Source organism: Papilio machaon, chromosome 21, assembly GCF_912999745.1.
Source record: "Papilio machaon chromosome 21, ilPapMach1.1, whole genome shotgun sequence".
Lineage (NCBI taxonomy): Eukaryota > Metazoa > Arthropoda > Insecta > Lepidoptera > Papilionidae > Papilio > Papilio machaon.
The window spans coordinates 4080673-4108403 of NC_060006.1; the positions used below are offsets into that span (position 1 = coordinate 4080673).

The window sequence follows — 27731 nt, forward strand, 5'->3', positions numbered from 1 at the left end:
TATCACTGCAATATAAAAAAAAAATACAGTTAAAAATGTGTATAAATCCAACACATTAATAAATACCGTGACTATATTTTCCATGCACTGCTAAGGACTAAAATTAGATATTAACATAAAGAGACCAGTAGGATATTCATTAGGTTATAAAAAAAAATCTTATAAAACAAGTTCGGTGCAGAATGTTCGAAAGGTCGTGACGATAAATGCCCCTTATTTGCGACACAAATGACGTACAGAATGATAACGATATTGGTATTAGAAATCGAAATTAACAGAATAATCGAAATTATATTAATAAGTTTTTTCGTTTAAAATATTCTTATTTTGTCAAATTTAAATAGAAAATGTATTTTATTCAAAAAGAGAAAAATTAAATAAAAAATATCTTTTATGTTCAATTAATTGATGACTTCTTGATTCATGTCACTATTTATTTTTGTTTATTCGACATGATGAAATGTTTTTGTATGAATTTGGATCGTGGAAGCCTACGGTCAATCGTAAAATAAATTAATTCTACATTGAAATATCTTACCTAATATATTTTTAATATGTTTAAATAAATATCTTCTAAATGGTAGCGGTGTCTTCTGTTTGTGATTGCTATTCTTAATGATATGGCAGAACGAATGTTTCTTATATATAAGTCTGTATTGGAGTTCAAATCACCGTACCCTGAGTTCTTTACAACAGAATTCGGGCGATCGTAATATGTTGATTGTTGGCGCGTCATCTCCGCGTCTTAGTAAAGGGTAATTACCGAAGAGGATCTTGAATTATTTGCATAGGAAATTATTTATTAATTTCCTTTCTTGATTTAAATTTACGTGAATTTTTAGACCTCCACTTACTGTGATTTTTTATATTTTCTGTACAAAATAGATACATAGTTGTCATTCTTATTATATGAATAATATGAAGGTAACCCTAAATACAACACTATGAAGTCGTAAAAATTTATTTTTGATAATTCTATTTACCGTTTTTTTTTGTTTCATTATTTTTATAACAGTTTAAAGTCTATGATAAAGATTCTAATTAAAATAAATCTGTAAAATAAAAATAATTTACGCGTGTAATAACATATTTAAGATATGTATACACTTTTAGGTTGCCTATAGACCGACAAATCCTTGAATTAGATAGGATTAGAGTCTTACATTTTATCTTATACAGAGTATTGTCATTGACGACCAAGAATTATTTAGCCAGTACCCAAGTGGCAGTGTGCAGTGGATATTTAATCCAGATTAACAACTACAATTAAGGGCTGTCCTTTTACTTTTTGTTATCTTTTGGTCTTTTTTCTTATTTACGGACAACTTAGCATGTCTTTTGTGAGTGTGCCATTGGTTACACTTCTGATATAGTCGTGTTCAGGTGTACTCCCCTTCCTCTTAACCCGTTAAAACTCAATGATAAACGAAAAATCAGTATTACGCTGCGTCTCGTTCGAGGTTTATCAGCACTATAAGTGGGTACGTCGTTCTGGCGCACGTTGTAACCGAAGTGTCCGTTAATCCCTTCTCCTTAATAACCGGTCAATTGCGTAGAAAACACGTAATCGATTAAATATTTTTATCGGGTTATTAAAATAATAAAAGAAAGTGACGTATATGTGACGTTCTTTAAACACGTTTTCATGAATTTAATAATAAATAACCGCAACGATTGTCCAATGACGTAGTTTGTTTATACAGTGTGCAAAATAGTTTATGTTATGTAATAATGAAATGACTAGAATGGATGTATTACAGCTTTGTTGTTGACTGTACATATAAACAGGTGAGAATAGTATTTTGCTTGACAAGTAACAACTCACTTGTTAATATCGTGTTTACTACTTAGCTTTTATTAATATTAAATAAAAAAGTTTATATATCAACAAAGGATTCCGGTGTAGTTTTAAAGATCTTTGAGAAATATATAACAAAAACCGAAGGTAAAAAATTAGTATTAAAAAAAAATTAAATGTGTTTTTTTTTGGGACTTAGTATAAATTTTTCATATGTAATAATTACAACATTTAAAAATGTTTATAATCAATATTATTTGGTAAGCATTCTTATACTGAGCGAGCATTTGAGAATAATATTTAATCGATTATGGAAAATTTCCATAACAAGACTTATCGCCTCTATTGATTAAGTCATTGTCCGCAACAACGGAGATATAATTATTATTGAACGATGTTATGACACATGTATATGTTCCTGTTAATTTATTTTTTTAATTAGAAAACTGATATATGTACCTATAGGATTAGAAAACTGTGGTTTATGTTCACACGGGCTTTAAAGGTTTAGTTTTAGTGTATGTTCCTATTGCCTTATTAAACTGTGGTATTTGTTTCTCATTTACTATTTAAATTAGAAAAAATTTCATACAATACAAACTTATCCCTCTACTCATATCCTACTCTACGGGAGAGCACAAAAGGATTTTGTCTTCCAAGTGATTGATCTCTCATTCATTACTTTCAATAAACATATACCCGAAGACTGATATCAAACAAAAGGACAACCAGAAACCTTTAACTCCTAAACGGATGACGAAAAGAAACGATAATTTCGTTCGTTTCAAACCACTCACTGTTAAAAAGGTAGAGAAAATTAACAATGTAAACAAGTATAATTCTGGTCAACCCTGAAGAAATGACAGCTCAACTTATAACTTGATAACATTGATATAATTGTTCGAATAACTGTAATATAAAATCACAATAAACAGTAAGTTCCTTATATTATCATTAGCCAAGATGATTTATCAAGTATTCCATTTTATACTAGCTGCATCAGAATAAGTTGGCCGGGAAGAGATGCACAGATAAAGATAGAGAAACAGAGCAAGTAAAAAGTTTAATAAACTAAAAAAAATGTATATCTAATTATTAATTTATTAATCTTCTCTGGTGTCGCAAAATATCATTACTAAGTTTAATCACAATCTGTCAAGTGATTTAGAAATTCGTAGGAGATAAATGTATATTAAAGAAGGTTTCTCCCGTGCCGAATTAAACAAAAACGTAGCCTATGTATTCTTCCAGACTATGTTCATGTAGAGCATAGTCTCTTCATGTAGAATATGTTCGGTATTTCGTCAAAAACCGTTGAGCAGTTCGTTAGATACCTTCAAACAAACATCCATCCATCTATACTCTCACATTTATAATATTAGTAAGATTATAACATTTACTTTTATTTAACTCCAACAACTATTAAATATATAGATGTATAGTTAACAAAACGATCGTCGCACCTTGACTTACGTATGATTCATAAGACATTATCCTAAATAACTCTTTGGCATATTAACTTTTTTCTTAACGGTCTGCGCGTTCGTGTAATGGAACGATAATTATGTAAGCTTTGCGGTGATTCCCCTTAAAGAGTACTTTGTTACATAATTACACTTAAAAACACTTTTTAAATGACTATTAATATAATATGTCTCAACGTTTTTCTGTCGATTTAATTTTATCACAATATATTTTCGTAAGACGGCGGGTTATTGTATCATAGTTGGTTTTCATCAAATACCAATTTGCATCTTGCTTTGTCTGCCAACCACGGGAACTCGGTCTACATCTATATATATAAAAGAAAGTCGTGTTAGTTACACTATTTATAACTCAAGAACGGCTGAATCGATTTGACTGAAAATTGGTGGGCAGGTAGCTTAGAACCAGGAAACGGACATAGGATAATTTTTACCCCGTTTTCTATTTTTTATTCCGCGCGGACGGAGTCGCGGGCAAAAGCTAGTTTAACATAAAATGAATGTTATGTACTAATTACATTAATGTCAATCATTTTGTTATTATATGTGTGAGATGAGTGTAATAGGTTATATTAAATTAGCCCAAATTCTTGCAATTATTACTATTTAATTTAATTTCTTTGTTCGATTGTTTACATATTGTAATTCGCGAATCTATCCCACGTCGTGATTTCCCTGAAGAGGGCGTTGCCGGGGCACTCGGTTGCGGTAACTTGTCGGTGGCCGAGTAGATAGTAATCCCGACTTATGTGGCCCAGTTCTACACCCTTTTCTATGAGTCTTTTAGCAGCATTCAGTTGTATTTCGGGTGGTAAACGAGCTGTAACAATCAACAGGTTATTTGAGAACAAATCCAACTGCATGTACCACAATACTCCGTGTAAGAAAAAAAAACAATGGAACATAATTTTATTTGTGGGAAAAAAAAATAATTATTTGTTTGTACATTATACAAAATGTTTAAGGCTACAATTTATCAACAATCTCACAGAATTTCTCAAAGAAAAAACTCTTCTCATAAATGAAGTCGGCTAATAAGAAATGAATTTTTATTGAACAGTAAGTAGTTGTTTTACTTACAAACAAAATCGCCGATAAGAACAATGCCAATGCTATCGAAGTTATATCCTATAGCGTGAGCGCCAACGTTGTACCAACCGCGACCTTCGTACACCACTCCGTCGCCACCGACCGCGAAACTAAAAGTTAAAATTGTGATATATATGTTAGAGGAATAGAGAAAAATCTGGTGACGGATTGATTGAAGAAAACAACTTTAAGTGAATGATTTCAAAAAATATACACATAAAAAGTCTAAGCAACACTTACGAATTTCAATTTTACAATGTATTTTCGCATTAAATCCTTATTATTTTCTTATTTATATTATTTTTAATGCTTTTTGATATTAAACAACAATTGTTTTTTTTTTTTGCAAAAAGAACAGTCTCATAAAACGCCGGTTTGCAATTTAAATATACCAAAAAGTATTCAGAATAATTGTTTGAATGTCGATTGATCGATGGATACTTCTGCTAGCTTTACTCTCTTTAATTCTTAAGCATAGAGTAACTTCCAGAATCAGTATTTTTACGACAGCTTACGTAAGTATTGCTTCAGTATAGATTTCTCTAGTTATAGGATTTCCTTACCAACCATAAACACTTACTTATATCCAATATCATCCCAGCCCTGGTGCAGTTGATGTGAGTTTTGCATGCTCCTCATGGCGTTGATGCACTGGTTGGTAGTTGAACATGGGCCGGGTATGTAACTGTGGTGGATGATAACGTAACGCACTGGTAGAGAGAGACTAACGGTGTTCACCGGCGGCCGCGCGCCCCAATCGCTACGAGACATGTACGGGAAGTCGTACGCTGGAAAATGTAATATGTTTTTTTTTAATAAATTTATTATTCTTTGTAATCATTCCAATTAAGATCTAGGTTTGTGTTAGATTAAAAAACTTAATCATGACCTAAAACAATTTTCTTATGCAGAAAGTTATCGTAAAGCAGCATAAATTGCTTTTTTGGAAAAATTTGTGCTTTTATACATTGGTATTATACACGAAAACAAATATGAATTAATAATTACTTGATTTATTACAAAATAAAGAATTCTAAGAGTCTAGGAATTATTCTCGTATTAGTTTGAAGGAAATACTCGTTTTGTTTATTTATTTGTCAAAATTCTATTGCATAACTTACCGTAACTGACATTCTCATCATAAGGTTTTGGGAAACATTGACCGCTCACAACCAGCGCAAGAAGAATAAAACATTCGAAAAAAATCATTTTTTCTGAAAAAAAAAAAAATAGTTTTATCAAAGTTATTATTTTATCTATGCTATGTGGATTAAAAAGAAGTCAATTCATAACTAGTTACATTCATAAACAAAAAAATCGGAAGCACTACCTTCTATTAGATATTGATAGGTCGCTTAAAAATGAAAATTTGCTTCCTTTCGACTTTAAAATGTCTGTTGATATTACTAATAGTCAATCTCTAAATTATTAGTTCGGACGTCAACGTCAAAATGGCGAAAATTAAATAGGCCTAAACTAACATCAGTGGCGTGAAAACAAAATGTATTTTTGTATTATTATTCCGACACTGAATTTGTCTGAACTTGAACTGAAATTGAAATACGTTCGTTGAAAATAACATTATGTTATTAGTAGCTATCGCACGCAATTCCGTCCGCGCGGAATTAAAAAGAAAAATAGTAGCCTATGTTTTCTTCTACACTATGCTCTACATCTATGTCAAATTTAAGATCCGTTTAGATGTTCTAAAGGATACGTAATATAACAAACATCCATCCATCTATCTTTACTTGCGTATTTATAAGTTAAACTTTTTTAAACAATTTATTGTTGACTATTATATTTTGACGTAACATCGGAAGACTATAAAAATAATCGAGCATTATATGTACGTATTATCAAAAGATTTCGTAGATATATTTCAGATAGCAGTGATTGTATAGAAATATAAAATAGATGAAAAAAGATTAGACATCAGTTATCTACATTCATATCTACGTGATAATTAATGACCTTAATAAATTAAACTATTAAATAAAATCCTTCACTGACTCGATCAAATAATATATTGCCATCCCTTTCATTCTATTTGAACAAAACGATAAAAAAATTAAAAAAGTGCGTACAGATTTTTCAACGATGGTATTAACATGAGCCAATCGTGAGTCAATTTTCGAAATGTAATTTTCTAATGTAAATAACAGCATTGTCGCGATTTATCCCAATTCTGGAGACACCTTCTAACAAATATCTATATGACTAGTTAAATTTAAAATGTAATTTTTACTAAATTATGTATTCAATTAGAAAATTTATAATTGAAAATACATTTTGGGATCTTCACAAAAACATATTTACTAACATTATTTTGTATTTTTGTGCAAATCAATTTAAGCGTGAAAGCTTGAAGTTCAGACTTTATTCAAAGTTCCGGTAGATTAGGTAGTATAGGACCCATTATTGGAAAGAATAATTCACCAGATCATGGCACTTGGTTTAGTTGGAAACAGATTACCAACAAATATGTACATACCCATATTTCGTCTTACAAACTTCAAGGCGTTCTAAATCGACTTGCATATAAAATACAGACACTTTACTATAACTCCTAATAGGTAAGTACGTCAAGGAAAACGTACCTTTTTATTTAACGAATTTGATATCACAGTATTCTTTAATATCGGAAGAGATTTAATTCAACAACTAACGAACTGATGAAAATCGTATCATATATATGTAAGTGATACCTTTGATAACTTCGTGATGCCTCTGATTGATCTATGAATGATTATCACTGCTTCAATGATAAGTTTTAAGTCATGTTTTGCGATTTGTACAATGGTGGTTAGGGTTTTCTTGCCGGTTTTTTTCTGCAGATTTTTTTTAAATGTATGATTTGTATTTGGATGCAGTCTTATCTTTTTTTAATTATGTTTTATTATGACTAGCAAGATTATAAACTGAGGACCAATCAATATGTAACACACATATTTATAAAATCTTACAAATAGCTTTATTATCAATACATAGTATAAAACAAAGTCGCTTTCGCTGTATGTCCGTATGTATGCTTAGATCTTTAAAACTACGCAACGGATTTTGACGCGGTTTTTTTTAATAGATAGAGTGATTCTTAAGGAAGGTTTGTATGTATAATAAATGCATAATATAGTAGAGAAACACTGATAAATTTAAAGTTTTCTAATGTGATGTCGTAAATAAGCACGTTTTTTTGCGCTTATATTGCAAACGCTGGCTGAACCCTACGAGATAGACCAAAATAATGTACTACAGTATTGTTCACCTTAAAAAGTTCAACAAAAAAGTCCGCGATGGTATATGTCTATCTCTTAGGGATAACCCAGCACAACCATTTTTATTCTTTTACGAAGTGATTTTAAACAATACAGCATTAATCCTTATCCATTTAAGTACCTTAAATAAATTGTGCATTTATTCTGTAGTAGGTATATTTTGCATTGCACCCGTGCGAAGCCGGGGCGGGTCGCTAGTAAGATATAATACATAATATCGAATAGGTTTATGACAAAAAAAATAGAACTTAACTGTTTTCGCGAACTTTAACTGCAGTCGTATAACTCATTATAAATATAAAAAAACAAGTGTAAACACAGGCACCTGCTACCAAACGTAATTTGATCAAGCATTTGATTGGCAACTTTCAATACTTTGCTATATTTTTAATAAACGATTTCAACAACAAAATATATCGTTTTTAAATCAGTTAATGTTAAACTAACAGGAATAATATGTACGGTTAAAGCATTACAAAATCATTCATCTAAATATAGTTTTCCTTAAAAACATCTTTATTTCTAGGAAAATGTTAGTTATGTTAGTATTGTATATCTGTAAGGGCATTCCGGGATTGTACCTAATTGTGTCCTTTGGTGACTTATCAGAAATCTGACTAGGTTATTACAACAATACTTATTGTACCGATGTCAAAAATGACAATATTTTCAATTACTAGCTGTCGCCCGCGACTCCGTCCGCGCGCAGTTAAAAAAAAAAACAAAACAAAATGAAAAATAGATGTTGGCCGATTCTAAGACCTACTGAATATGCTCACAAAATTTCATGAGAATCGGTCAAGCCATTTCGGAGGAGTACGGTGACGAAAACTGTGACACGAGAATTTTATATATTAGATTATAGGAAATAAAACTGTTTTGTTAATGTGAATATCAAAACTTGTAATTCGTTGAGTTTGGTAAATTACGACTTGACTGTAGTAATGAAGGGAAAGTTAAGTCTTTTGTATGGACGAATATATTAAAAAAAAAACTTTTGTATAATTTACAATAAATTAGATGATGAGAATACAATATTATATCACCTACACACGTCGGGCTTCACATGACGGATCTGACATTGCAAACTATAGGTGAACCTAGCGTGGATATGACAATATAACTATAGTGCTACAGCGATCTAAAATTGGTCTTGGCATTCGACAATAAAGGTGTCCACTGTTCGCTATTCGACGCATTTCTGGACCTGGAACTCTCTTAGGCCTTTTCCTACTGGGACGGTCAACTAAGCGTCGTCCACTCGGCCGTACCAAGCCTTATATGTATTAATGTATGGTTTCTGTTGGACATGCGTGCAAGGTTAAAACCATCATGCAAAACCTAACGTGTGTTGCATGCATGCGTTATGCAATGTTGACGCCGGAAAGTCGCGAAAATAGATAAAGCAATACATTTTATAAATATCACGCCACTGACCCACGTAATTGGTGATTCCCCTTGCTTATTTATTGATTTCTGTTTAATGTTGACAACTAAGGGATTAATTTCATGACGTATTGTTGATTTCGTCCGATAGACAAAGATCACGCTGGGTCTTATCATTTTTGTCAGTACTAATTAATTTTTAATAAGGCGATAATAATAAGTTGATTTAAATTGATCGATTTTAACTAATACTAGCTTTTACCCGCGACTCCGTCCGCGCGGAATAAAAAATAGAAAACGGGGTAAAAATCCTATGTCCATTTCCTGGTTCTAAGTTACCTGCCCACCAATTTTCAGTCAAATCGATTCAGCCGTTCTTGAGTTATAAATAGTGTAACTAACACGACTTTCTTTTATATATATAGATAGATTACCAATTCTATGGATTTTTTAGAATCTAAAGGGTTTTCCTAGGATTTTGTTAAGATCTTGAGCCTTCATCCTTAACCATGGCATAACTGTATTTATTTGTATGTATTAATCTGTATGTATTACGTAAAATAAATATAATTTTATATAAAATTATATTTATTTTACGTAAGTTTTTCGGAAGCTACAGGTTCGGGACTGGGTTGGGACGGCGCGGGATCGAAGAAAGTGGAGACTTTTGTTGTCGGAGGCCAAAGCACACTTGCGGTCACTGCGTCACCCTAGTTAGTTAAGTTTTCCTAATCATTAATAATGTACGATATCACTTATGTATGTTGGACCAATGGGAGCAGAAGAAATGACGTTCAGGCACACTGGGGCGGTGATTATTAAACCAATCACAATTAATTTTATGTACACGCACTGTATATAAAATTCTTTTGTTTTTTTAATAAAAGTAGTGTATTTAATGTTTTTAGAGCTGATGAAAAATTACACATTGAAATGAGATAACTGTTTAAATATCAAAAGGTTTTTGTACGCTTTAGTTCCATGTTTTATTAAACGATAATTTTTTAAATGTTTATATGTATGTAATGCCTTTTCTAAGGTAAAGAAATATGAAAGTAATTTTTTCTATCTGAGAGTATCTTAAATAATTAATAACCAATTAATAAATAATAAATAATTTAAGCAGTGTTTTGTGCACTGTAACTATTTTTCGATGTATTAGTAAGCCATAAGAAAGGAGTTTTAAGGAGTTATAATATTTTTGACAAAATGTATTAATCCGAATGTGTTTGAGTACCTAAGTGTTTTCTATTTTTTAATCGCATAAAGTTTTTCGTAAAGTTTCATAAAGTTATAAAAAAATATATATTTATTCAACATGAAAAGCCGGTGACTAATTCAAAAAGAATTTTAATAATCAGGGTTCAGAACATGCAGTTCAGCACGTAATCAACTTTGGGTAAGATTTATTTATCATTAGGTTTGTTCGTTCTCGATGGGAAAGTACCGGTAACATGAGTTTCCTATAAATTAAGCTTTTAAACGTTGATTGAGAACACTTCATGCTTGTGTGTAGTGCGCACGTGTCTACAATAATTTTCACTAGTTATTTTTCTGCCGTAACTAACTATACAATGGCTACTAAATACAATATAATTAGTATGATTGTTGTTATAAATTGCGTTTGTTTTGTGTATGGATTTCCTAAAAATAAATTTTACGGTGAGTTATAATCTTTGAAAATTTTTAGGTAAATACTAAAGTACACAAGATGTATTTGTGTTGGTAATAACGAAAAACCGATTTTTTTAATTTTTGTCTGTCTGCATGTGTGACGGGAAGGTACGGGTTAATATAGGCCACTTTTTTATACTGAAGTTTTGTAGTCGCGGGCGACCAATAGTTTATGAAAGATCTTGAAATTACTAACAACGCTTAACGAATCTTAGGTAGATTTATTACTGAAGACTTTAATAACATCCCTTTACTATAAACAGTAGTAACTTATTTCAAGTATTGAGTAATATATTAACAATTCAACACATCCTTAAAGTTAGGATAACAAACGAGTAATTAATAAGAGCAATCCTTTTGGATCAGTACTAATTTTGGATTCAACAAATTATCGAAGTTAACAATCTTAAAGTAACATAGTTTTTTCCTAGATCTGGAATACAAATACTACAGTCGTGAAGAATGGGGAGCGACCCCAGCGGCTGACAAACGACCAATAGCGACCCCTGTGCAATACGTCGTTATCCACCATACTTATCTACCAGCGGCGTGCAACACTACACAGCAATGCTTCAGCGCAATGAAATCTATGCAGGATTATCATAATAGTATGGAATGGGGTGACATTGGCTATCAGTAAGTATCTATAGGAGAATCTGTCGCGCAGTTATTAACCACCTAACCGGACTATATCGTAATCAACATGGCCGAGCTTGATCACCGCTATGAACTAATATGTTTTTCAATATCTGAATTTCACATTTAGGTACATTTATCCGAGTCAACAAGTCTCCTCAAGGCTAACGTCTGACTAAGACTGGTCATCCCTAACATAAGGTGGAGTCCTTCGATGGTGGCGTGTATGAACTGAAGACAAGTATTCACCGCTGAAGTTGACATGTCTTGGCGTCTTTCTTTAGTTAAAAGACACAGAATCTGGTTCTTTGAGAGAATTAAATACGCGACCCACTTAGAATATACTACAGAAAACTACCTATTAAAGTTTAAATATAGCATGTACAGTGCGACAATGTAGCTTATCTGAACGAAAATAAATCGGTCAATATAATATCTACTTAGACGTAAAAATTGATAAAAAAGAAAGAAAAGACAAGGATCTTGTTAAAATTTTTTGACAGGTTGACAGGGGCGCTAATGAGCTGTCATAATTTAGTTTGATTTATGTCCACCAAGTTAGATAACTTTTAGGTAACTATGTGGCTATATCTTTTCGAGCTAAATTGAATTTTAAGCATCGTATGATATTTCACTAAAATGGGTTGGAAATAAACGTCAATTTTCATAAGACTATGTTATTGTGCACGCGTTTTAAACATGCTATTAATGATTTGCAATGTAGTTAAGTAGATAAGTAGTGATAATTAGTTGCATTGTATAATATTAATATGCAATTATGATCAATATCTTTTGTATTCGATACTTACAAAAGACGTAAAGGACTTATCTACGTCGTATCACCTTTTTAGTGAAATCCCCACATTCATTTAAACTTGCAATCTTCTTGACTTTGGAACTACATACAAAAATAATTTTTACTTAAATCTAACTAATTTGAAAAGATGTGACGATACAAAGCAAATAATTTAAAGACTGAAACAAATCCCTTAGCAAATGGCTGAGCGAAAGTACATATTTGATTTGCAACAGTCAACATTTTAAGTTTATAGATCGCTACACGTCTTCACTTTTAACTGCGCAGTTCGTTAACTGCACAATTTTAACGGTGTGGTTAACGAACTGTACAATTAAAATTGAAGGTGCTGTTGACTTAATGCTTATAAACGCCTGATATAAAAGAAAAGTTGTATTAAAATAAAGATGGACTTTTTGAGACAGAAGACGTACAGAAAAGGGATTATACCTTTTTTATACTCCCCTTCTATGTAAATTAAAAGTAGGCAACGCAACTTACTTTTAATTTGTTGCAGATGTTTGGACAACGATCATTTCGCCAAATCAAGTGGCCGCTTGTACGATTGGCACCATCATATAATAATGTGTGTTTTTGTTTAGTTTCTGCGTGGGTAGTGATGGCGGCGTTTACGAGGGTCGCGGCTGGAACGTCGTTGGCATTCACGCAGGTCGCGCGAATAACCACAGCTATGGCATTTGTCTTATCGGCGATTGGAGAGGTAATAAATTATCACCGCTGAATAATATTACTTAAGTAGCTTTGAGAATTAACATATTTTTTTAATCAAGTAACATTTTGACAGTGGCAGCCCCGCCTAAAACGATGCTCGAATCTACAAAGCGTCTCATCTCTATAGGAGTGGAGAATGGATCGATCAGTCCTAACTACAAGCTGATAGGTCACAACCAGGTGATGGCGACCGAGTGCCCCGGGACTGCGCTCTTCAACATTATATCAACATGGGATCACTTTTCAACAGATGTCGCTGTATTTAAAACGGTTGCCAAAAACAATGCTTTAAGTTAACCAGACCATTTTTAATGCTCGGTTTACATTATTACAATCCAGCGATGAAAAGCGGTGCTGGATTGGATTGGACTAAATTATTTATAATTTTGTATTAAATATTAATTTATTAACATATGATATTATTTCTAAGTTAATATCATGTAAATATACAAGATAAATTGTTCCTGTCATTATCTAATTTTTATTATAAATATTTAAAGACTAGTTATTTATTTACTACCAATCTGAAAAAAACAAATAAAAAGCGTACCAGTACAATCTGTACACATGTACTCCAAACTGAAAAAAAAAACTAGTAAAGCTTATTTACATACGAAGAATCTTGTAATTAAAGTAAGGAAACCAATGCTAGTGCATGAAAAGAAATCGCCTTTAACCAACTTTTGTTATGAATCGCAGTGTTCTGGCAAAAATCAACAGAAGAGTATAGACTATTAAGAAAAAAAAAATAGTGTCAGTTGTTTATTTTAAAAATGTATATGCTGATGTTATTAAATTTGTACCAAATAAAATCATGTTAGATAAGAAAATTATCAGAATGCAGAATGCATTGACGGTAGTTAAGAATTTAACAGTTTTTTTTTTTTACTTAAGTGACAACTCTGTGGTTCATAATTATTGTTCGCAAGATGACGAATACAGTCTAACCTCTAAAGTGTTTTTAATAAACGTAAGTAAATATAATTTGTACAGTAAGCATTAACAATTCGTTAAAATGTAAGTTAAAGAAATAATAAGAAACAGATTTAAATTATAATGATGCAAGAAACGTTTCTGACGCCAATGCTATACAGAATATTATGCTGTGATGTCTTACTCTGATCTACGACGTTGTAAGTGACCGAGATTCTTTTTTCTCGCAAACCGATTATATACAATGGAAATTTTTAACAATTTTATGACAAGAAGTTATGTTTATTTTACTTTGGTTATAGTTATTTAAGTTAATTTTAAATATGAATTTAAGTAGTTACTGAAATTAAGGTATAAGTCAAACCGAAATATTCAAAATTTCTTACTTTTTTAGTAAATTTTTGATTAATTCAAGTTAACTTTATTATTTATTTGCGTTAAAAACAAACTCAATGTATAGGTGTTATGTGTAGGTTGTGCAAATTCAATCATACTGTATTAACGTACAGTCACAGAGAAAAATGTTGAACAATATCGTAGATACGCTTTAGAATAATTTCACTATTAATTATTAATACGTTATGTGCCTTGAATTCTGGATTTTTGGAATTGGAACTCTGATAAAAAGTAAATAAATCTTAGATGAAATATCCAATCTAAGGAAATTAAAATAAATTCATACTTTAAAGTTTCTTGATCTTTTCATTTAAATATACCCGTGGCATGATTAATCATTTTTAAGGCCATTTACTCGTAGTTTGTAAAGTTTTTAAAATTGATTTATATATTTTATAATATTAAATGTAATTAAAGTTAGAATTCGTAAATAACTAACCGAAAAGTTTTGACACAAAAGCGTAGTTTCTCATCTGGATTTTTTTTGTTATATCTTATAACTTAATACAGTTTTCGTCTCGATCAATTCTCGGTCCGGGGAATAACCTTAGTGTTAACCAACTGACCAGCTATACATATAAGTGTGTGACACGTACTCCAAATAGTTGAGAAACGACGGCGGTAAACATAAGATGTTATTCGCATTTTTGTATCAAAACAACTAATTTCGTTTATTTAATTATAACAGTTTTGTACGCGACAGTATTTTGTTGTATTTTATCTTTCCGATATAAATGTGCTTGAACATTTGAAACACTTCATCAATACTTTGAGTAAGTGTTTGATTAGATTTTTTTTGTAAATGGAAAAATTAAAAAGAAATTTGTTTTTACTTAAAAAATTTCTTGGTTTAAATTTATGATTGCACAGTATATAATTTTTAATATTAAAATTTCCTTTATTTGTAATAGTTTCTGATTACTATTTCTGTTAGCATAAAATTATATTTTTATAATAAAAATTTATATGAGGAGATATTGAAAATGTGAGTTGTTTATTATATTACAAATTATATTCCACAATAAAATATTTACACAACTGGTTATGCATATTAAGGTTGTTACAGAATAAATTTCACTTGGTGCAGAAACTTACAAAGAGATAAAGACGAATTTTAGTTAAAAAAAAAAAACAGTTATCGATAAAAAAATCGATAACGCTATCAAACAGTTTATCGATATTTCTCACTAGAGTAAGTTTTATTTGTCGACTGTATTCTTTATCGTATCTATTTTGTTGTTTTTTAGATTGTACAGTGGATATTATGTATTCATATGTGTTCGTGGCTGTGATTTTGGGGATCATAGGAATAACAATTGCACTACCTGCGTTACTACCTGGTATGTTGTTTTGTTTTAATCTCTGTAGTTATTGTACATTAATGTCGGCTTCCACTGCATAGACTTCTGTTATGAAAATACGTTGTGTATTTGTGCAAAATTGGGAATGCGCGGTTATGAATTCATCGCATAATTTCCAGTTTGGTTGCAATTATTAAAATAATATATGAAAAGAAGTGTCGTTAAATTCCTATACTGAATCAAAGATAGCTTGCTTACTGCGGGTTTTTTAGACCAAAATCACAGTGTAAAACATATTATTATCTTTTTTGTTAAGATAATGACAGGTATGACGATATGTTTTATACAGAGATTTTGATCTAAGAAACCCACGCTTAATAAATTAGTTTCGGTTTCCGATCTCTATATTAATGTACGTTCGAGTAGGACAGACGTAAATATAATTACAAAGTTTACGGTTACTTTATATACAACAAGTTTTAATGAAGCAAATAATAAATGTTAAAGTAATTATGGTCAAACTGTCAAAGCGGAAAGCGTGTCAAATGGGGGGAGGCAATTATTGTGTTTGCATTTATAGATTTACTAATAAGAAAATATTTTTACGGTTAACATGAAGTTGTAAACCTTATCATCTATGCAATAGATACCCGTTTTGTATCTCTGTGTATTAATAGACTCTTGTTTATTTTTATATTTACTTAACTGTCAAACATTTTAGGAGATGAACCCAATATTAACATGTAGTCATGAAGAAATGTATTTTATAAAAATGTTTTGGCAATGGAAACCCACTGTAAATCAACAAATCTTTACCTGATAAGCTCTTCTTTCCAGAACCGGGCGAGAACGAAGTATCGACATATGACTTTCCATTCGTAAATCGATATCAATGGGGGGCGAGACCAGCTAAAGAAAAGACATTACTTCAAACCCCAGTGCCGTACGTCGTTATACACCATTCATACAAACCTGCCGCGTGCTATGACACAGTACAATGCAAGAAAGCCATGCAAAGTATGCAAAACTTCCACATGGATGACAGAGGGTGGTGGGATATTGGGTACAAGTAAGTTTGTTTCCACTATATTAATTACAGAAATATTGTGAAGATAGACGTGTTTCCTCTGTGTGCCATTCTTTGGACAACACTGTCTATAAGTAGTACACTTAAACTCAAACAAGCTAAACCTTAGTTAGCTATAATCTAAATTTTGAAATGAGCACTTCAGATCAAAGTCATATGTCTGTCCGCGCAGCATTAAAAAAACTTAATAAGTAGCCTATGTGTTTTTCCATAGTATGTTCTACATCTGTGCTAAATTTCATCAACATCCGTTGAGCCGTTCTGGAGATACCTTCAAACAAATATCCATCCAACTAAACCTTCGCATTTATAATATTAGTAAGATATAGTAAGAATAATTTTGTGGGACATAGTTCTATTTTAGGTTATCATTGTATTTTAAATAAATAAATAAATAATAAGATTACGATGAGCTTCGTCAAACATATTGATTCTGTTTAAAATCTTCCAATAAAAAGTTTAATGTAAAAAAAGTTAATTTGCTTGAATCGGTGCTCCTTTTCGATCTATATACTCACGTGTTAACAACACGTGAATCGATTTGTTCGATAGTGACCTTAAATTATTTATTGTATTTAAAAATTAACTTTTTTTTGTATTTTTTTTAATCGTCTGTAAGGAAATTCGGTGCTTCCTCATATTAGAATAGAAACTTTTGTAAGCTTTATTATTTTTCCATCCGCATTCGGAGTCGGTTTCTTAATTACTTTAGCTGTTTAAAATTTGAAGGTTTAAGAACGTTCTTGTGTGTCTCAGAAACCAACGGTTGGAGGTTTATTATTTATCGATGTATATTTATATAGTTTATAGTTTTTTGTTTTATCGTTAGTTATGTGATTTTTTTTAGTTTTGCTGTTGGCAGCGACGGAGCAGTGTACGAAGGTCGGGGCTGGACTGTGCTGGGTGCGCACGCGCTGCATTTCAATACCGTCAGCCTTGGCATCTGCTTGATCGGCGACTGGACTAGTCAGTGCTTTACCTTATTTATAATATTACTTGAGGGGCATTTCTTTTGACATTTTCCCTGTATACTCAATTTACTAATCTACCTATTTCTTAATCATTCGTACGTCTCTAAATAGTTATTTTTTAATCAACCATATCATAAAGAACCTAGAGGTAGGTGTTTCATTACTTCGTTGGCCGGGATTAAGAAAATATACTTCTTAATGACACTGGCTGTATTTTTATGTTCTGTTTTTGTAATAAGTTGTGTGCTAAGTTGTTTGATAAGTTTGTTTGTGTGATAAGTTGATCAAATTAGTTGTAATTTTGGTGTATTGTTATGAAGTCAGAAATTTAAACTTTCATTTTTATACACACGATGAACATCACTGCATTAACACGCACAAAAGTCTCGCCTGTAACTATGAGGGGAAGCAGAGATCACGGACCTCCTTTGGTGTGGCCAAACGAACTGCTGCATCCCACTTTTCGCCATTTCGGGAGACGGAACATGACGGGTAGCGAGCCGCGTCGTCGTCATTTTCTCTCGGGAATACCCATCTTTGAAATTTCTTTTCGCTGATGTGTACAGGTTGCATCACGATGTTTTCCTTCACCGTAAGAGCGTCGGATAAATGTACATATGTAAATCAAAAATCGAAAACACATTGGTAGATAGTGGGATTAGAACCCAGGACCTGCAGATTACAAGTCAAGTGCTTAACCCCTGAGCCACCGACGCTTAGCAGATTGCATTTACAGTAATGATAATTGTCGTTTGTTTTATATTAGCCGCACTACCACCTAATCAGCAAATAAAAACGGCAAAGGCTCTGATCGATGCTGGCGTCGACCTCGGATACATCAAACCCAACTATAAATTAGTGGGTCACAGGTACGGTGACTATTTTTATTTGTATTTTACCATCAAATACGATTATTTATCAAATTATCTTATTCTCAACAATAAAGCTTCATCTCTTTTGACCAACTTTAGCACTTTAAATTTCTAATTAGTAAAAAAAAACTATAATTATCTATAGCAATCCTTTTCTAGTCCTGTCCTAAAGCATTGCCGTTCCTCCCATTCACAAGAAAACTTTAAGTATTATAGTGGAAATGAGAAATTATAAATATATATACATATTTTTTATTTATGGATTTATTTTGGAACATTTCAGTATTTAAATTGATGATACAAACATGTCTATTTTTAATAAATTTGTGATTGCAGAGTTACAAAGGGAAAATTGTTTAAATCGGTTTATGATTTCTCATTTGCATTTAATTCGACTATACATAGTCTTGTAATAGGGTTTCGGGAGCGACAATTTTGTGCTGACAGCAATAGAAAAGTGTTATATTTTTCGATTTTTTTTATAAATGTTTAACCTTTCAACAGACAAGTCCGAGATACAGAATGTCCTGGGGATACATTGTACAATAACATAAAGTCGTGGCAGCACTACGTCCCCTTCCCTGCCACCTACCGGGATCTTTTGCACGTAAAAGAACTCCCCAAAGAAATAAAGGATAAGCTGATTTTGGGGAATAGTACTCATATAGAAGCTTATTTATAAAAATATTAATTTATTTCTACCATTAAAGTTCCTATGAAGTTTTTATTTTTAATTTTTTTATTTATTAAGTTCTTAACTATAATAATAATAATTTAAGAGGATCAAGAATTCTAGTAGCACTTTTTCATGCTGAAGGAAACTGGACATAGAAACAATGGGTTCCGCCTGTCACTTGTATTGACGCATATAGTCATCCCTTACATTCTCTTTGACAAAACAGAGATAACAACATGTGTGAATATATTATCCCAGAATCGAAACACAAAGTGACAACTTACTTTTCTTACTAACATTATAAATGCGAAGGTTTAAATGGATGGATATATGTTTGTTAGAAGATATCTCCAAAACAGCACAACGGATCTTGATTAAATTTTGACACAGATGTAGAAGTTTGGAAAAATATAAGGACTAATTATTCCATTCCGTGCGGATAATGTCGCAGGCGGCATATAGTACTCAAATAAAACACACAAGTGTACATCGATTTCCACAAATAATTTTTATTTCAAAATATCTTCTTAAGTAACAAAGTAAATTATAAATTATTCGTTACATAATTTCTTATAAACCATTAAAAATATCTCAAGTTAAATATATAATAAGGATTTACATTACATTTGACACAGGCGTGTTTCTAACACCGTTTAAGCTAGGCTTTATCTGTTTCTATTTCAATGTTGATATATAAATATATACTATATTCCAGAGACAAAAGATGCATATTCCAAGAAAGCATCAGCAATAAAAATATAGTATTCCAATGACCAATGTAAAGATACTTTATTACGTATTAAAAATATATTTAACTAGAACTTAACATAATGTTTCGTTACGAGCAACATTGAAAAAGTTGTACGAAAACATGTTATGTCTTTGAAAACAAAATTACAATATGTTTGTACAGATGTCTATAAAGTATAAACTAACGATTCTAACGATTAAAACTTATACATCAAATAGTCATTTCAGAATAATTCTATACATAATATATATATCCCCACTGAGCTCAGAGCTTACCCTAAGTATTCCAACAAGCACAGTGACTACACCTTAGTCAACCACTCTGGCCCAATACTGGTTGGAATAAAGGCTTAATCTGCGCAATTCAAAGCTGTTAAGACATCCTTAGTATAGATTTAGTACGAGAAAGTTACACTAAGGATCTTCCTTTGTAAAAAATTACGACTATAAGTGCAGCAGTAAAACTTAATAAACTCAAATTAATAATAGAAATACATCATTTAAAGTTTGTAAATAGATGTACATATATAAACAAATTGTTACAAAAAAGAGGTATTGCATTTTTTAAACATCTTTACAGCTCGGAACATCACACGAGTCGCTGCACAGAACACAATTTTTGTAGCGGGAAAATGTATCAAGAAAAGTAGGTCCGACTATAATTATACATAATATTACCTATTAATATATATAATTATAAATATATTCATTTTAAAGGCCGACATACACGTATTGATAAAATGTTAGGTATATATGGGTAAATATGGAATCGTTTTTACAATTGATATGAGTTTTTCAATATTTTAATTATAATTGTCCATGTTTAAGTGACACTGCATATATTTTTTAATTTGTACATTAGGAAATTGATACGAAATCTATAAAATTTTACTGGGCTAGATATCCTTGTGTGACCATATTTACTGATTAAGCCAGCGCTACATACATACGTTACGCGTTACATACATATATCTTCTGACAGGTTTTGTATATATTAATTTAAAAATTTAATTCTTTGAATGTATAAGTGTTACATCAGTGTAAACTGAGGATTACAATTTCCTTGGAACACAACTTACCGAGTGTTAAATGGACTCGTGTATCATCATATTGACTATAACGAGTACTTCCCCGACATAATATGATCGGATAACATATTATTATATGTCATTATTATTATATGTCATTATTATTATATGTCTATTTACTAACACTATATTTAAAAATATAATTTGTTTTGTTAAATAACAACGCAGATTTATGATAACACGTGATTCACAAGTTAGGTGGTAAATGTAGGGTATATACATAAAATTTGTCTTCTGTTTTAAAATGGATTAATTTTACAAAACCATAGCTTACATTTTAATACAAAATTTTCACTGATAAATATGTTGTTTACGTTGTTTTTTTAGTGGAGAATAAGTAGGACGAAAATATGTTTTAGTACGTTGTTTAACGAAAGTTTCGTCTCAGGAAACCCATGGTTCTATGGAATACTAATATCGCCATTCTACCATGCTGTCAAAAATGGATTTCATCAGTTATATAAATATGAGCGAAGTATAACCAAGTTATACTTAAAAATAATTTCTGATAAAATTTTATTCATAAACATTTGGAAAACATTAACAGGATCTTAAATAATTTTTAAAAGGCACGGGAGGGGAAGGCTTCATAGAATTAGCGTAGTAAGATCGACCTGTTTTAGGATAGGGCGCGCTTGAGCGACCGCCCAGAAAGGACAGAAAGATTCAATTTCTTTTATAATGGCGGTCCTTTTTGATTTCGCCACAATCCAGTTCATAGAGCTTGGTCTGTGGTGTTGATTGTATCCAGATGTCTTTAAGTGTGGTTTGGGCTCTTGTTTGTTGGGTGGGTTTCGTGATTGCACAAGGTCACATCGATTTTGATTATTATTAAAGGACAGAAAGGAGCACCACAGGTCTACAGAATTAAGCAGTCTCTCATAACATTATTAACCCCAAAGGCATGTTAAAAAGAGAGGAGTCTGTAGAAATCTTCACCAAGGTGCTAGTACAGCTGAAACAGTTACTAGCAGGATCTTTGCATATAAAAATTAATACCTTAAAATGCATATGAAACTAAAATAACATGAAAAATAACGTTCCATTGAACACACATTTTTTACGGCGGTTACCTAAAGGTAAAATGATATTTTAGTTTAAATAACTTAATAATTTTATAATAAAATCACTATAATTTGTGAACTAAGTACACTTCAAAATTAAAACTAATATTTTAAGGAAATATATTTCAATTTAAACAAACATCTACTGGAAAGCAAAACATCATAAATGAATAGGGCTAGAAATATTATAAATCGTAAATATGGAATTTTTAAATATGCATTTCTTAAATAGGTATAAAATATATATATTTTAAATTTAAGTACATTTCTTAAGGTAAAGTGTATTGAATACGCCATAGATATTATGTCGCGTATATCTACAATAAATGCTCAAATTTAAATAATGCAAAAAATTCTAGTATAATGAATTATTCGAGAACTATTTCTTTAATAAAATCATCCCTTTAGTGAGTTGTGTTTTTGAAGACAAACGGGTCATTTTTTAACTACAAGCATCCTACCACTACCAAATTCTTTGGATTGAATATAACGCATTATGTATGTTTGGCACGCCTGTGTGCATTACTCTATATTTCTAGTAATTTAACACTCTTTTCATCATTGATTCACGTTGTTATGTCTCAGGTATGAGTTTGCACTGCCTAAAATTTCACAAGAATCCATCCACGAATATATAACTTAAAACTTTCGTGTTTTTTACTAATATACTGTTCGTAAGAAACGGAATTCTTACTACGATTAGCTGTTTTTACACTACCACACAACACCAGTCAACCCGTGAACATGGAGCATGCAACTGTGCCGAAATATCGGGACCTCAAACAGCCTAATCGTGGTAAGAATCCCGTTTCTTACGAACAGTACATCCACGAATAATCTATATTAAAGTAGATACATACACTTGAGAATTTAATCGAACATTTCTAAGTAACAGAACGTTCTAACGAATTGCAATAAATTCCAATAAAGTTAATAAATAGCACATTTTCTAAAGCACATCTTGTTTGTGAACATAATACACTAAATCCATATTATAAAGTGGCTGATTGTTTTGTAACAAGTAAATACTTTAGTCTATACTCAACTTTAGACTAAACGTGGAAGAAGGCATAGATTGATTATATCAGAACATAATTAATATGAATCTAAAGACAGTGCAAGCGTTATACTACATATCTGTGACAAGAATCATATTTAACTAACAGGCTATAAAGAAGTGTTACTTCTAAAGACATAACATCTCTCATACATTCGTACGGCTAGTTATTTTCGTCAAGTTAATTTATCTATTCTTAATATAAGGATATAATATTTATTTGTTCTCTATTAGTGTTTGGACTTGTAACACTAGATCCCTCGCTAAAGCAAGTACCGCAGACGCGTCGTGACGTTCCGCCATTTCTGGAAAAAATATGTACTAATTAAAATCATGTAGAAACACAATAAATGAATGTAAAATGGATGGTAAAAAACTATTTTATCGACAGCTTATCCAATCTTCCAGACTTTTTTCTAAATCTGTGTCCAATTTCATCGAAATCCGTAAATTTTTTTGCAGATACGTAATAACAAACATCCAGCCAGCCGTTGGACTAATTACAAAATTATCTATCAGTTTTATACTATAAAAACAAGTTAGTGTTAATGCCGCACCCAGGATCGTTCATTGGCTACCCATAGCATCAATTTAGCACACTTATACTATGTGACTCCCGTAACGCTCTAATTTAGGAGTCACTAGAGGTCTATAATTTAACCTCTATGAGTGTGACAGATAACGGCTCTTTGTTATTTTATGCAACATCAAATAGTTTCAAACGTCTCACCATTAAAGAACTTGATGATATCAGTAAAATCCATTGAATTGGCGAGGATGACGTCACGGTATGTCTCGAGCAGTGCTAGGGCTATGAACAACACCATGTGCTCGGAGGCCACGTGCCGCGCCGCCCAGATCAGCTCCCACGCCGCGAACACCTGCACAACACTCACCATTATACATATATTCAATAGAGATTAATTATAAGGTAATCTTAGACTATGAAAGGATAGAACAATCTTACGTCTTGATAGAGCAGTTCTCGCTTAAAGTCGAGAAGGAACCAGCGGTAGCAAAAGTAGAAGTGCGTGTAATCTCCGTGCGCGTGCATCAATTCGTACAGCTCGCAGTCCAGGATTTGAATTAATGATCTGAAGACACAGATACATAGTAAGAATTTTGAATAGAATCCAAGATTTAGAGTTAAGCTCTTTTTTTAGATTGCCATACATTTTGGAAAATGAAACTTTTTCAGTCCAGCGATTTTAATATATGAATCGTAATAAAAAATAATACTACAACTTGTTTATATTGGATAATTTAAACCTTATCATCCTTTACATTATCAGTTAGTAAAAGAAAAAACACTACGAATTACTTAGTATAGTTTCTTTGTATAACCGAACTTACATAGACTTAAAATTTTGGACTCATAATTTAGTACCTATAGATGTTACAAGACTATTTTCGTGTTTAAAATATCTAAGTATTTACTCTTCTTTTTAAAATTCCCAACTTAGTACTGTATGGTGTGCATTTACCGCATATCCGCAAAGTGCGCATCCATCGCCTGTCCGGTTGGGAAGTTGTCTTTAGCACGGCGCATGAGGCGGGAGAAGAGCGCGTGCGCGGCGGCCTCCTCGCGCATTGTGACCAGCAGCGGCGCGGCCAGGTCGCACATGCCCTGCATGTATCCTGTCTCCAAGTGCTCCCACACGTATCTGCAGGTAGAATATGATAGACGGTATTTGTTCTACCAAGTGACCACGCATTTTGTATATTATATGAAGCCGCGACAATTCGGCACTTCTATTATAAAATGGTGGTAGCTCATGATACTCGTTTAGTGAAATAGGGAACATTGATGAAAATAACAAGATATACATAATTTAAGATATTTATCTAAAAACTTACGTGCACATAATATTTCTCAATTTATCTAAGTTCTCGTCGGTGAAGAATGGGTAGTTTCTATCGCATCTCTGTACATCTTTTTCTATTCGATGTAAGTTCAAAGCGAAACTTTCCACCAACTCGTTCTGAAACAACATCGACACGGTGTGAATAAATCTAGAATTTTCTCAAATAGTTATTAGACAGTAAAATTATCAGTTACTGAATACCTACCGAGTAAACACCACCATTGGAGCTAGCTGGGGAAACGCAATTTGACCTATTGTCAGGCCGCGCATCTCCACTCGGCTCCAAAGTATCGAACGATGCACCTGCCGAGTGGGATTCCTCGCGAACCACACCCAAAGGACTTCGGGCAGGACTCACGTTAGCTGTAAATAGACAATGTTTATTTCGGTAGGAATATTTAAAAAATTATAAAAAGAAACAGAGTATAATAGATACTGAGTACTGTTAAATTACATTATGAAATAGTTGAAGTAGGTTGAAGGTCAAAGAGAACTTAAAATAGTAAATATTTTACCAGTTGTACCACCGGATGCAGGTGATCCAGAAGCAGCTAAATCCACGGAAGGATTGGTTATTATCACACTGGCGTGCTTTTGTTGTGGTGACTGGATTTCTTCCATCGAGGACTTTACGTCGTTACCATTCATCGTCATATTACCACTATCCACGCTGCATAATAATCCCCTACCATCACCCTTCTGAACAATGCCCTCTGCCAGCCTTTTAATTTCAGCTATACTTTCCCTTCGCATGTCAGGATTTTCTACGACACTCTTAATATATACTTCGTCATCGTCGATATCATTTAAACTGTCTACATCTACAGGCTCTTTGCTATCACTGGTTCCATCAGTCTCTCCGTTAACTTTGCTTTCGTTTCTTCTTTTCTCTTCTGAATCCATTTCGATATTTTCAACTTCGTCTATGCTCGGTGCTCGAGAAAGCACTGGCTTGCCTTCAGGCTTGTGTTCTCTTTCACTCGGTTCTGGGGATACGATTGGTGGATTGTCAGATATGACACTGCAGTCGTCTTCGAATACCTGTACAGATAAAAAGTTCTTACTTAGCGATTTTATGTGATTTCAGATAATAATACAGATAGTATTGTTTTGTTTAATTTTGCTTACATCACCGGTTTCCACAGCTGCAGTTGTAGCTCTTCCTGCAGCCTCAGTGAGCCGTGCTATAGAGGCAGCAGTGGCTTCTCTGTCGCGTTGTTTCACGATGGCTTCCACACAAAGCCACTCGGACATCGTGGTCTCGTACTGACGTCTACAAGCCGCGTCTTGTTCATTTCTTTGCTCAGATGTTGAGCCGAATCTGAAATTATAAAATGGTAACACTACTTCTTTTATTTGTTAAACAATAATAAATTTATAATGAACTAAAAAAAAGATGCTGTAGGTTAATTAATTCTGAATTACTACCTATATATTTAAGATAAACCGATTGACTATATAAAGTATTTGACGCTATTTGTAACTCCTTTTAATTCTCTTTTGGCAAAAACCAGGTATTTAAACTATTATCTCTCACAAGTACTTATGTAGGAAGCTTGTACGCATGAACGTTGTCTATACTGACTGCTTGACTAGACGGTATGATAACAATACCAACTCGTAATATCCTAGCAGATAAGGCCAGACGTCGCGACGAATGTTTTGCTGCACGCCGCCGTAGTACACGAGCCGGTAGATCTCGTCACCGTTGTGCACTGCGCCGTTCTCGTCCATCATAGATAGCCATATCTCCTCAGTCAGACCAGACTCAGCGCCATCTTTAATTGTGATTAAAAAATATACAGGTACACTTGTCAATAACCAAACAACTAAAATGAATATACATATAAGAAAAATCAACTATAAAATATCAAAAATAACAAACCTGTAGGAACGATATTAGGATGGACTAAGCCACTAAGATGAGTCCGTACTGTAGACAAATGTCTGCAATACGCAAGCCAGCCGTAAAACGCTCGTGATATTATCTGTCGACGCATCGTACTACAGACCAGCTCGATCGACGCAGTCTACGAAACATAAATAAAAATTAACGTAAACACTAAAAGCGAAAGGTGTACCAATAATTAAGTTCAAATGAACTGACTCTTACTGCCTCTTGCACAATCAAAAAAAATAATGCTTGAGTATAGCTTAACTAGGCTGTCAGTGATTAAATATATACTTTGCAATTATCCTATAATATTAAAGTTAGGTTAAGTTAACCTTTAGATATCTCCTTCGCTTTACGAAAACCTTATTACCTGTTCAATAGGAGGTATCTGCGCTGGCGTGAGTGGTGGTTGTCCATTGATGATGGCCGAGGGCGGACAGTCTACAGACATTGTGGATGAGTCCGATGACGTAGTAGATGTTGATGCGAGCGGACGTCGAGGCGTCCTCGGAGGTGACTGCACCGCACGCTCTAGTAGTGAGTGACGCATCGCTGGAATTTATTTTTATTTGCATTAATAATTAAGTAACATACTGTCACACACAGGATTACTAAAAGCGTCCCTTACTATATGAGATTTAGTATGAGCAATCCCCATCATGGGATTGATTAAGTTACCATTTGTTGATTAACAGGCAGTGAGACATAAATTGAAAGGCTGTATCGAATTGTAGTTCTGGTGCGATTTGGTATAGAGGTGGACATTTCTAGAGTTCTTTATGACACATATAAAACAGTTTGACTGTAAAGACGACACGATTCTTAAGTAAAGCCATCAGCAGAAGCTATTAAAGATATGAATTTATACACTTAAGTATATTTTTAACACGTGTATCCAGCATTCGCT

At 32.5% G+C, this 27731-nt stretch overlaps 4 protein-coding genes across 5 annotated transcripts in view; 2 read left to right on the top strand and 2 right to left on the bottom strand.

Moving 5' to 3' along the window:
• Positions 1-3851: 3851 nt before the first annotated feature.
• Positions 3852-7063, bottom strand: LOC106714542 (peptidoglycan-recognition protein LB). 2 transcript variants are annotated; one of them, XM_045683117.1, is made up of 5 exons: positions 6972-7063; positions 5493-5585; positions 4952-5159; positions 4363-4481; positions 3852-4102 (listed from the first exon to the last, which is right to left on the bottom strand). In XM_045683117.1, exons 2-5 carry the CDS (start codon positions 5578-5580, stop codon positions 3915-3917), a joined length of 603 nt encoding a protein of 200 aa, XP_045539073.1. In that variant the 5' UTR covers positions 5581-5585; positions 6972-7063; the 3' UTR covers positions 3852-3914. The 2 variants fall into 2 exon arrangements, with proteins under 2 accessions (XP_045539073.1, XP_014363095.2); XM_014507609.2 differs by lacking the exon at positions 6972-7063 and adding an exon at positions 6866-6932.
• Positions 7064-10633: 3570 nt separating this feature from the next.
• On the top strand, positions 10634-13234 carry LOC106714541 (peptidoglycan-recognition protein LB). Its single transcript, XM_014507607.2, has 4 exons — positions 10634-10694; positions 11138-11342; positions 12741-12859; positions 12944-13234. Exons 1-4 carry the CDS (start codon positions 10634-10636, stop codon positions 13165-13167), a joined length of 609 nt encoding a protein of 202 aa, XP_014363093.2. The 3' UTR covers positions 13168-13234.
• Positions 13235-15456: 2222 nt separating this feature from the next.
• Positions 15457-19120, top strand: LOC106714567 (peptidoglycan-recognition protein LB). Its single transcript, XM_045683198.1, has 5 exons — positions 15457-15539; positions 16338-16569; positions 17435-17553; positions 18325-18427; positions 18935-19120. The coding sequence occupies exons 1-5, from the start codon at positions 15464-15466 to the stop codon at positions 19110-19112; spliced, it is 708 nt and encodes a 235-aa protein (XP_045539154.1). The 5' UTR covers positions 15457-15463; the 3' UTR covers positions 19113-19120.
• A 4059-nt stretch (positions 19121-23179) lies between these two features.
• Positions 23180-27731, bottom strand: part of LOC106714549 (small G protein signaling modulator 2) — a 36842-nt gene continuing 32290 nt past the window's right edge. Inside the window, exons 12-22 of the mRNA XM_045683354.1 lie at positions 27195-27376; positions 26816-26960; positions 26549-26708; positions 26059-26251; positions 25446-25971; positions 25136-25293; positions 24923-25047; positions 24550-24729; positions 24033-24159; positions 23796-23946; positions 23180-23370 (exon numbers count right to left, since the gene is read on the bottom strand). Of these exons, the coding sequence (XP_045539310.1) occupies positions 23282-23370; positions 23796-23946; positions 24033-24159; positions 24550-24729; positions 24923-25047; positions 25136-25293; positions 25446-25971; positions 26059-26251; positions 26549-26708; positions 26816-26960; positions 27195-27376 (2036 nt within the window). The 3' untranslated portion in view covers positions 23180-23281. The remainder of the gene's footprint in view (positions 23371-23795; positions 23947-24032; positions 24160-24549; positions 24730-24922; positions 25048-25135; positions 25294-25445; positions 25972-26058; positions 26252-26548; positions 26709-26815; positions 26961-27194; positions 27377-27731) is intronic.